The 12046-nt window shown below is 42.1% G+C and overlaps 1 protein-coding gene across 1 annotated transcript in view; it reads left to right on the top strand.

The window, feature by feature from the left end:
* The window catches only part of LOC119459313 (uncharacterized), a 294125-nt gene that overhangs the window by 248132 nt on the left and 33947 nt on the right, over positions 1-12046 (top strand). Inside the window, exon 8 of the mRNA XM_049671656.1 lies at positions 11451-11664. Coding sequence (XP_049527613.1) covers positions 11451-11664 — 214 coding nt within the window. The remainder of the gene's footprint in view (positions 1-11450; positions 11665-12046) is intronic.

The following is a 12046-nucleotide window of genomic DNA, read 5'->3' as shown; positions in this document are numbered from 1 at the left end:
CAGTAAAGACACATATCTTTGAAACGACGCCAAAGTGTGTTCACATCATTGTCAGTAAAATCTGTAAGGCATGTTTCTAAATGTTCTATAATGGATGCATCGTCTGCACGTGAGTAGTCTTTGAAAGAACGCTTCACAGGGTTATTTGAATTGATAAAAGGGACAACGGATAAGCAAACACTGACAAGCAGGGGATCAGAAATCCCTTCCACAACTTGAATAGTATATCTAGTTAAGTTTCTGTGCGGAAACAAACAGGGACAAAGAAAAGGAGACACAAGGACGAGCGCTTTCTAACAACTGATTTTTATTATTGAAGAACCACTGGCTAATCAGTTATGCTTCAGTATATCTAGGTAACAATCTAGGTAAAAATACCAAATCTAGTATAGATCTGGAAGTCCCTTGCACACGTGTTGGCTCCTGAACTATTTGGATTAGGTCATGAGTCAACATTATGTTAAGTATACTGTTTAAATGATTTCTGTTGTGGTGAAGTGATTCAAAGCGCTCCCAATTAACGCCTGGTAAGTTAAGGTCCCCTATAAGTAGCAGTTTGTTTTTATGGAATTGAGAAATGTGCTTTTCCAGCTTAACCAGATACTCAAGATCGGCATCTGGAGGTCTGTAAATGGCACACAGTAAAAAGTCATGGCCCCAGCACGAGATATTTATGCATAAACATTCGAGGCCGGGAATGTCTTCCAATAGAACAGCATCTATGTGGTCCTTAATAAGGACTGCCACGCCACCTCCCCTGGAAGGCCGATCATTACGAAAAACTTGATAACAGTGTGGGAAAACGTCCTCGTCATCTATTTCAGTCCGCAGCCACGTCTCAGTTATGACTGCAATGTGTGGGTCTTGCTCTAGTAAGGAAACCTCAAGAGGTTCAGTTTTGGTGATTACGCTACGTGCGTTTAAGTTGATTATACGTAAGTGCTTGTCACTTTATTTGGAAGGGCATCATATCTCAGGCTGCTGGGACCGATTGTAGCCATCATTGCTGGGACCGAGTAGCCATCGTTATTTGTTTTTCGCATGTACCCCACTCCCCTCTATATTGCCTTGGCGTTTGAGGGTATGTGAAATAAATAATATATTCGCCTTAGGGCCATATATATATATATATATATATATATATATATATATATATATATATAGTAGTAACTGGATTTTTCAATGGGCCAAGCGTATTTAGGAAAATCAGAAGCACAACTTCGCGGTTATCTAGGGTTTATTATTTTCCCAACAGTTTCGGTCGGTGGACCCTTGAAAAAGGTCGGTCCACCGACCGAAACTGTTGGGAAAATAATAAACCCTAGATAACCGCGAAGTTGTGCTTCTGATTTTCCTATATATATATATATATATATAATGTGGGCTTCATTGAGAGAGCGGAGGTTACAGCAACAAAGGAGGAGGTGGTACCCCGGCTCTGGCATTAGACAGAGAAGCGACGAATGCAGTCAAATAAAGGATGAACGCAGACGAGACGTTCACATCTACGTTCGCCCCCTGTTTTTTACGAGCTGTTACTTGACGATCACGAGTAACCAACTAGCTCAAAGTTCAGCTCCAGCAAGCAATGCCGACTGCAGCCGTGATTCGAGGTGTGGCCTCCAAGATGGCACCGGGGCAGCTTAGCGAAGGAGTGCCGTTGCCATGTCCGAGTCCTCGCTCGAGGAGACGCGACAAAGAGCCTCTACTACCAAAATGATAGTTCGGCTCGTGTTATTTACTTGAATGTCGCTGTTTGCCTTTGCTACCAATGCACTAAATTTAAAAGATATTGAAGGAGAACGCTCCTTAAACGGTGCTTTACAGTGTGTAGGAATTAGCCACAATAAACAACGGGGCCCAGTCAGGGACCCTTTAAATGCTTTGCCAGCCAAGCGAATAGCAGTGCACGTATTTCCTCATAATGAAGTTTTATTTCTTTCTTTATTTGTTTCCATTGCTGAAAATACAATGCCAGGGGCTAAGATAAAAGTTGCAGTGAGGCAGCTTGAGGTGCCCTTAGCCCCCGTGTTACATGGTGGCAGTGAGTCGCGCAATGAACGGTAGGCAGAAACATTACATAGAAATGTTAAAGTACAATAATAATCAATTCAAATTCAAGGAAATCCGACAATGGCAAGTAAGAACAATGCAGATAGTACACATCTCCACATTACGTACACTTGGAAAAAGGTAAATAAAAGTGAAAATTGCGTACACTTGACGGTGCAAATTAAAGGTGAAAAGAAATGGTGCTAGAATTATATTGGAATGATTAGGAGAAAGAATAGAAGGAGCAAAAATTATGTCATTACAAACATTTAACAATACCCATATGTGAATACAGATGAAAAAGGAATTATGCTTAATTAATTAGGAGAAGGTTCAGATAAGTGACAACAGTTCTGACCGCGTTATGGTAATGATGTCAATGCCGGCGTCATGAAATGAATTAAGCAGTCTGGGTAACTTATTTTTCGTCATTTGCAAGCCATAGTTGGTTCTTGAAGGGGGTATAGACCAATATTCTCCATGACGGGTAATATAGGTAGCTGTATTCTTTTGCAGACAAGCAATTTCATTAAATACGCTGTTTTCAGAGCTTAAATTTGAGTGCCATAGACGAAGGAGAGAGCGGTTGTATAGGGAATAAATCGTTTACTACTACTAAATTGTGGGTGTGTGGTAGTGTTTTAAAGAGGTGCTCACTGTGATTGTGATACGGCACGTTTGCTATGATACGTACGATCTTTTTCTGTAGTAAATGTACTTTCCTGAGGTTAGATTCAGTTGTTGTGCCCTACACAATGTGTGTATAATTATTGTGTAATGCAAATATTCAGTGGTAAATTATTATTTTTACGGATGTTGGTAGGCGATATCTGTTCCTGTTTAGCATTCCTGTGATACGGCTAAGCTTTTGTACTACAGAGTCTACGTGTCGATGCCAGTGTAGCGTACTAGAGAAGTATGTACCTAATACTTTAATTTCGTTGACTATTTATATGCTCCCTTTGTTCATCTCTAAAGTGTGGCTTTGGGGAACCTTTGTGCCTTTCGCATAAAAAAACTACGGCTTTTGTCTTATTTGAATTTATTTTTAGATAATTTTCTGTAGACCATGTAGATATGTTCTGGAGAAACTCGTTTGCGCTATTTATTAAACTAGTATAACATGCCGATGAAATAAACACACTAGTATCGTCTGCATATATGACGAATTTTGCCTTCGGATAGATCAGAACAACATCGTTTATATATAAATTAAAAAGCAAGGGACCAAGAATACTTCCTTGCGGAACTCCTGTTTTTATTTCTCCAGGAAACGATCTAAATTTATTTATGTGCACATATTGCAGTCTTTTTCCTAAATATGACTTAATTAAGTGCAGTGGGAGGCCCCTGATACCATACGTCTCAAGCTTTGTTAGTAATAAGTTATGGTTAATATGATCGAAGACCTGAGTAAAGTCTATAAATATACCCATTGTCAGTAGCTTCATTTCAAAATTTTGCAGTATATGGTCTTTCTGGTCTAGAAGTGCTGTGTTGATTTGTTTTTTTGAAAGCCATACTGAGCTTTCGTGATAATGCGATATTTTTCACAGAAAGATGATAGCTGAATCAATATTATTTTTTCAAGTCCCTTAGAAAAGTGAGGCAAAATTTATATGGGGCGATAATTTTGTGTGTTGAGCCTGTCTGCCTTCTTGTATATTGGAATGACTTTAGCAATCTTCATTTTTGATGGAAAGATGCCTTCAGCAATAGAGTTATTATAGATATGGACTAGAATAGGGGCTATATCGTGTATGACATATTTATGGTTCTTATATGCAGGTCGTCTGAATCACAGCTTTTAGAGTTTTTCATTGCCATAAATACAGAGAAGACCTTGGCAACATTAGTTGGATGGGAAAAGATTGTGTTTGAGTTTCCAGGTAGGGAGAGAGCGGTTTTCGGGCGCTTATGCGTTTGTGTTTCTCTGTTCAGAAAGTATTCGTTAAACGCGTTCACCATGTCTGTTTCGGACAGTATACGACCTTCTAGCCCAATTTTTTCAATAGGTTCTGTGCGTTGTGTCCGCTCCATTACCACATTAAGATTCCTACACAGTTTTTATGAGTTTCCTCCACACGATAAAAAAGATTCTAGATAATAGTTATCTCTGGTTTCCCTTATTTCCTTGTTTAGACTGTTCCTGTAAACTTTAAATTCTTTAAGGTCAGCAATTTGACGAGTTTTAATGAACCTGGCGTACAACTTTTCTTGTTTCTTAATTTTCTTTAATAGCTCTCTTGTTATCCATGGTTCTCGGCACGACTTGGGTTTATTTTGTTTGACGGTGAAAAACAATTTTTCAATGAAAATATTGTAGGCTCTTTCCGCATTATTTTCTTCAAGTACGTCCCCCAACTTACTCGTTGTAACTCTGTTTGAAACGCTGCCATTGCACGCTCATTGATGTTCTGAAATGACCTAGTTATATTTTTGTTAAGCTTTTTCAATCGTCGCTCGATAAAAATGCATATTGGATTATGATCACCAACTTGTCAGCTTAAAACAGCGCTTTTTACATATGAGGGATCATAATTTGTAAAAAATAGATCTAACGTAGTCTCAGAGGACATAGTGATTCTAGTGCTCGATTCTATAACATTTATGCAACCGTTGGACAACATTATATTTAATAAGGCATACTGTCTAGCACTACATGCACTCATGTCAATGTTAACATCGCCACCAAAGATCACTTTTTGCTTGTTTTCGCATGCATACGCCAACAGACGATCTACAAAAGTGAGGAACTCCTGCAAGATGCCGTCTGATAGACGATAGCACACACCAAATATAACACCATCAGCCTGAATGCACAATGACTCTACATTATGCGTTATTATTGTAAAGTCTTCCAATATGTCACAGGGTATGGAATTTTTCACCAGCAGAGAGACACCGCCGCCACGTCGAGTTGTTCTGTTCAAGCAAAATGTTTTCTTTTGCGGTAGTCGAAGAATATGAACATCATTTGAGTACCAGGTTTCACATAACATAACGACGTCACAGAGGTCATTTATGCCATCGAAAAAGGTTTCTAGTTCACCAAGTTTGTTACAAGCAGATTGTACATTCATATGTAAACAGCTCACGCCTTTAAGTGCAGCAAAAGAAGAAAACCATTTATGTTTATCGATATGACCGAGCGTCTCCATCGTAATGAGATCCGTAACACAAGAAAGGAAGACTCAGGTGCTAATGGCCAGGAGTTCATTCACGTCTTTCACTACAGTCACTGGTTCACCACTCGATTTGCGCATCAGTACCTTGCCCTTTGGATGCCAAACAAACTGATAGTCTGCATCCTTCCCCCATTCTTTAGTGGCAGCAACAATCCTTGCGGTTCGCGAGGTTAGGTTTTCATTAATGAGAACCCTGTTTCTCTTTTCTCTCAAAACCTTTCGTTTGGCAATCCAAGAGTCTCTAGTCTGCTGGCGCACGAAGCGCAAGATGATCCCGCGCGCTTTCCCTGTCTTAGCCGGCAATCTGTGAACAGCAACTACATCTTGGGATGTGATGGGTTGCACTTCCAGTTGTGCAACTAGGTTGTTAACCTTCTCGAGTAGATTCTCCCCCGCGGTTTCCGCAATCCCATGTATTTCAATGTTTAGTCTTCTACTGCGCCACTCAAGCGCTTCAAGGTGAAACTCAAGTCGACAGAGTTGTTCTGGAGCGCTACTACTCTTCGATTCTGGAGCGCATTGAACTTCGATGAGAAACATCTACAAGCTGACCTACCACTTTATAGCAGTGGCTGTTTATTACTGTATAAGTGGCTGTATAATTTTATTACTGGTGGCGGTGGCTACGCTTCTACGCGGATCGAATGCACAGAAGCTCTCTGAGCAACAGGCGCACCATAACCAACTCCAAGTGGTCGGAATTAATTTATATGCCTCCACCACGACATATTTTACTATGTTCTGTTTTACCTAAGAGCTTTAAAAGCATCGACAAGCTCGGAGACTCCATTTTCAAAACCCTACCAAAGATTAGAACCGTACCACAATTAGAAGCCAGCGATGTGCCGCGATCAGTGAAAACATATCGGATACCTTGTGGACACCAAGTATTTTCCTCAGGGAAAAGTTATTTTCCAAAGATTTCTTTACGAAGTCACATTGCGTGTGCTATGTTATGCGTATCAATGTTTCAGCCCATAAAAAGCTTAAGAAAGAACAAGGACAGAAAAGTGTGCTTACTCTGTACTGCCGAAATAAAAATCGGCCTCCATTCCACCTTGATTCCACTAGAGTGTACTATAATGGGGGAGTGGGTCCGGCGGATGCCTTTGTAAGCACCGAGGGTGAAGCAAAAAACGTTGAAATTGTGGCGGCGCTGCCGCCGCCTTATTCTGAAGCTCCAGCCAATAAACGTTAGCTCCGGCTGTTTCGGCAGCGCCCATAGGCTCAAGTGAGCTCACGGGCTGAGTAGCTGTCGTCTGCAGGACGCACCGTCATTGCGGCATCGTTTGCATTCTTTTCGCCGCTCTTCTACAGTTTTATTTAAACTAGATCGGTGGCGAATAATATCAGTGTTGGCGCCACCGAGCATCCGCCTGTCAAAGTTCGATGCAGCTGCGGTAGGGTCTCCGACGCGACAAGCGTCCGGCCGGTGCGCGGGGCCGCTCATTCGGAAGAAAGCGAAGGTGCCCGCACCAACTTTTCAATAAAAAAGCCTCAGCGGGCAGCCTGCGTTGTACCCACTCCCCCAATCTAGTACATTCTAATTGAACCCACATCGTGCCTACCGTGAGCATGCCGCAGTACAGGAACGCAGGCCAACGCAAGCCAACAAAGCCAACAAGAGACCCGGTAGTTCTAGCCGATGCTGCTCGCAGTCATCGAGTTCTTGCTTTCCAGGTCTGTGTGCGGAGGCCACGCCAGGCGTGTTGTCTTAGCCAGCTTATGTTTACTGTAGCTCTCACTAGCACTAATGCTACGAGCACCACTTCGTGTAATATTCTAGCATGTCACTGTTACATTCATTATTTCACCCTTATGGCTCATGATGATGATGACGACGAAATTGTTATTTTTCAAAACATAAATCAATAAAATTTTCAAACGGTCGGATTCGACTGAGAAGCCTTTTACTTTAACTTGTACTTCACGGACCCTTTCCCTCATAACGGTGCGCCTCATAATCGGATTGTACTTTGACACGTTGAATCCCGGAAACTATTTAAAATTAACCCGTCATCGTACGTCAAAATGTGGGGCGATCTCGATGATATCGCAGTAAAAAATTTTAGTCTGACGCTCCTCCTACGCGATCGGTGATGCAATAAAGTGCGATGCGCAGAGGCTCCGCCTCTATCTCGCACCCCCCTCGCTCAGGAAGACTTCCACTACACATTGAATCGCCTCCCAACTTTTTAAATGCGACGCATTTCTTGGCAACCATTTGCTAGTTTGACAGTATCTATCTATCTATCTATCTATCTATCTATCTATCTATCTATCTATCTATCTATCTATCTATCTAGCCGTATGACTTTGTGCTCTCATGGTCGTATCGTTAACTTGGTATGTACCAAAATTGCCATACTATGACAACAGTATATGACGAACATAAATGAAATGTCATGACATGAATGTCATGACATGCGTGTCATATAGGTCATGAAACCGCCATCTACGCCTTGGTGCTGACATAGTATGACAGGAGTGTATGGCGAACATAAGTGATAGGTCATGACATAAATGTCATGACATGCATGTCACTTAGGTCACGGCAATGACCCAGTGAAAAAATCATCATCATCATCATCATCATCAGCCTATATTTATGTCCACTGCAGGACGAAGGCCTCTCCCTGCGATCTCCAATTACCCCTGTCTTGCGCTAGCGTATTCCAACTTGCGCCTGCGAATTTCCTAACCTCATCATCCCACCTGACTTTCTGCCGTCCTCGACTGCGCTTCCCTTCTCTTGGTATCCATTCTGTAACCCTAATGGTCCACCGGTAATCCATCCCACGTATTACATGGCCTGCCCAGCTCCATTTCTTCCGCTTAATGTCAACTAGAATATCGTCTACCCCCGTTTGTTCTCTGATCCACACCGCTCTCTTCCTGTCTCTTAACGTTACTCCTAAGATTTTTCGTTCCATTGCTCTTTGTGCGGTCCTTAACTTGTTCTCGAGCTTCTTTGTTAACCTCCAAGTTTCTGCCCCGTATGTTAGCACCGGTAGAATGCAATGATTGTACACTTTTCTTTTCAACGACAGTGGTAAGCTCCCAGTCAGGATTTGGCAATGCCTGCCGTATGCACTCCAACCCAATTTTATTCTTCTGTAAATTTCTTTCTCATGATCAGGGTCCCCTGTGAGTAATTGACCTAGATAAACATATTCCTTTACAGATTCTAGAGGCTGACGGGCGATCCTGAATTCTTGTTCCCTTGCCAGGCTATTGAACATTATCTTTGTCTTCTGCATATTCATCTTCAACCCAATTCTTGCACTTTCTCGATGAAGGTCCTCAATCATTTGTTGTAATTCCTCTCCATTGTTGCTCAATAGGACAATGTCATCTGCAAACCGAAGGTTGCTGAGATACTCGCCATCGATCCTCACTCCTACTCCTTCCCAGTCTAAGAGCTTGAATACTTCTAAGCATGCAGTGAATAGCATTGGAGAGATTGTGTCTCCTTGCCTGACCCCTTTCTTGATAGGTATCTTTCTACTTTTCTTGTGGAGAACCAAGGTAGCTGTGGAATCCTTGTAGATATTTGCCAAGATATTCACGTATGCCTCCTCCACTCCTTGATTATGCAATGCCTCTATGACTGCTGATATCTCTACTGAACATTAACACTCAAAAGCCACAGAAATGGGTTTGGACGTGGGTACTAAGTGAATAAAGCACTAAAGGATGGTAGTAGGTCAGATTCATGACCATTACTCAGCAAAAATAACAATGACTCAGCGAAAAAAGAGTAACACTCAAAATTTTCAAACTACCGGCCTGTATCTATTACTAGCACGAGTTGCAAGCTATTAGAACATATTCTCGCCGGTTTCATACAAGGGTTCTTGAAAGATCGTAACATACTATCACCTTTTCAGCACGGTTTCAGAAAAGGACTCTCCATGGTGACTCGACTAGTAACAACCGTACATGAACTTTCCCAAATACTTGATTTATCCGGACAAATAGATGTGCGTTTTCTGGACTTTAGCAAAGCAATTGATAGGGTTCCCCATAGTAAGTTACTATATAAATTAGAAAAAAATCGGACTTCCTTTTGGTATTGTACAGTGGATTTGCGCATACCTGAAAGAGAGGGAACTGTTTGTTGAAGTTAGAAATCGTAGTTCTAGTGCCCGTCACGTCACCTCAGGAGTTCCACAAGGCAGTGTGTTAGGGCATTTGTTATTTTTAATTTATGCCAATGATATCAATTATGTTATTCCTGTTAATATGTCCATTCGGTTATACGCTGATGACAGTGTTATCTTCAAGTAAATTGTGTCCCATGATGATCATGATGTGTTGCAGAGATGCCTTGTAGCAATCTCTGACTGGTGTTCGAAATGGGGGATGCAGCTCAATGCGGAAAAAACAGTACTTTTACGCGTAACAAGAAAGAAATGTCCCAGCAAATTTAATAACCAGCTTGAAAACATAGCCGTCACCTAAGTGGAAAAATATAAATATATTGGCGTCACTCTTACCAGTAAACACACATTGTCAACAGATATCTCGGATATCTGCTCAGCGGCAACAAAGAACTGTGGTTCGTAAAGAGAAAGTTTAAACACGCGCCTATAAGAACTAAAATATTAGCCTACAATGCAATAGTGAGATCTAAATTAGAATGTGCTGCAGAAGTCTGGGACCCGCACACTAAAAAGGACATTATAGAATTGGAGCGAGTCCAGGGAAAAGCTGTGAGATTTATATACGGAAAATATGCCAGGACAGATTCCCCATCCTCATTCATGTTACAAAAAAGAATAGACACTACAAACACGCAGAAAAATTAATCGCCTTGTACTACTACAGAATACTCTTTCTGGAAAAAATAATATAACGTTACCCGCTTCTGTATGTCGTCCTACTGCAACAAGAACACGACACAGTGCCGAGTATTTGCTCCCGCCAATTTTCACTTGAACAAAAGCCTTTAGGTACGGTTTTTCCCCCGAACTGTGAGAGAGTCAGAGTGGAATTCACTTCCCATTGGTGTACTTGAGTCAGATGATTTCATGGCTGCATTGGAAAAACATTTTTTGTGAATTTTAGTGATGTCGTAGTGTGATACTGGCTTATTTTTATGCATAATGTTCATTTTATGCAACGTTATTTACACCTGTCTGTATTTTATTTTTGCTTGCTGTAATGCAACATTATTTACGCCTGTCCGTATTTTCTTTTTGCTTGCTGTAATACCCCTCCTGCTTGGGCCAAAGTATTTTCCTGCAGTATTACTAAATAAATAATAATAAACCACTCGAATGGGTTCGGACGTGGGCACTAAGCGAAGGAAACACAAAAGGATGATGGTAGAAATCATAGTCATGAGCATGACTCAGCAAAAATGACAATGACTCAGCAAAAAAAGTAACACTCAAAAACCACTGAAATGGGTTCGGACATAGGTAATAAGTCAAGGAAACACTACACGATGCTGGTAGAAGTCATAGTCATGAACATGACGAAGGCTTTCGCCTTAAGGTCTCCAGGTGTAGCTAAAGGAACTCCTGACGGCTCATGACACGAATGTCATGGTTGCCATAGCAGTGCCATAGCCACTGAGCAACCCGCCGTGGTTGCTCAGTGGCTATGGTGTTGGGCTGCTGAGCACGAGGTCGCGGGGATCAAATCCCGGCCACGGCGGCCGCGTTTCGATGGGGGCGAAATGCGAAAACACCCGTGTACTTAGATTTAGGTGCACGTAAAGAACCCCAGGTGGGCAACATTTTCGGAGTCCCCCACTACGACGTGCCTCATAATCATATCGGGGTTTTGGCACGTAAAACCCCATAATAACAACAACAACAAAAATGTCATGACATGCGTTTCATATAGGCCATCAAAGAGCCGCCTACGTCTCGGTGCTCTCATGGTCGTTTCGTTAACTTGGGAGGCTCCCCGCACACTGCTTCGCGTAACATCGATTCGCACAGGGCGTGGGATCTGCTGGCTTTTTTTTTTCCTTGTGTCATGTTTTCCTGCATTAATGCGTCATTCCATATATTGGTGGAGCCCTCAATGAAACTGCTGGTTCGTAGTTTGATCTGCCCTGTCCCTTGTCTTTTTCTTACGATTTGTATGTGTTGTAACGGTGGCACTAAGAATGCATCACCATTAGCCCGCCAGCAAACATTATTCAAGTTGCAATGAGTGTCCTTGTTGCTCAAGTTCACTGATCTCCCTCTGCAGCTGACTTGGAGACTCGACGACGCCGCCATAGACCTGACAGGCCGACTCTACACGTCCGAGACGGATGCGAGGTTTCCAGTTATGCCAGCCTCCACTTACACCGTGTTTGTTCGACGTCTTGACGCATCCGGGGGTTCCGTGGCCACCAGCGAAGTGCTCTTCTTGGACACGTCCACATCGGAAACGGAAGCAAGGCAGCTGCACAGCTCAACAGGTGCCCGATTGTTGGAATCGCATGACCACTATAAGAAAGCTGTTTCACACAACCGCGCACTTGTGTCTCAAGCTACTCCATATTTATACGCTTCTGCATTTCATATTTATGATTAGTAGCGGGAGTGAATGATGTCGCACGAAGAAGTCACCAGCAGGCGTTATCAGACACATAGACATAAAGCGAAATAAGAGCGAACTTTGTATTATCAGAATGAGGTTGAGGCCGCATAAGAAAGAAACAAAAAAGGAACAATACAAGCTGATGTGTGCTGACACTAAAGAGCGGAATATTGTGATGAAACTTGCACTTGGTTTTTTTAAGCATAAAATACGTCCCACAACTTTCTTAGTAAATGCGTTATGACGTTACAAAAAAGCTA

The sequence above is a fragment of the Dermacentor silvarum genome, chromosome 7 (genome assembly GCF_013339745.2).
Source record: "Dermacentor silvarum isolate Dsil-2018 chromosome 7, BIME_Dsil_1.4, whole genome shotgun sequence".
Taxonomy (NCBI): Eukaryota; Metazoa; Arthropoda; class Arachnida; order Ixodida; family Ixodidae; genus Dermacentor; species Dermacentor silvarum.
The sequence above is the reverse complement of the archived record's forward strand: the minus strand, read 5'-3'. Positions and strand labels throughout refer to the sequence as shown.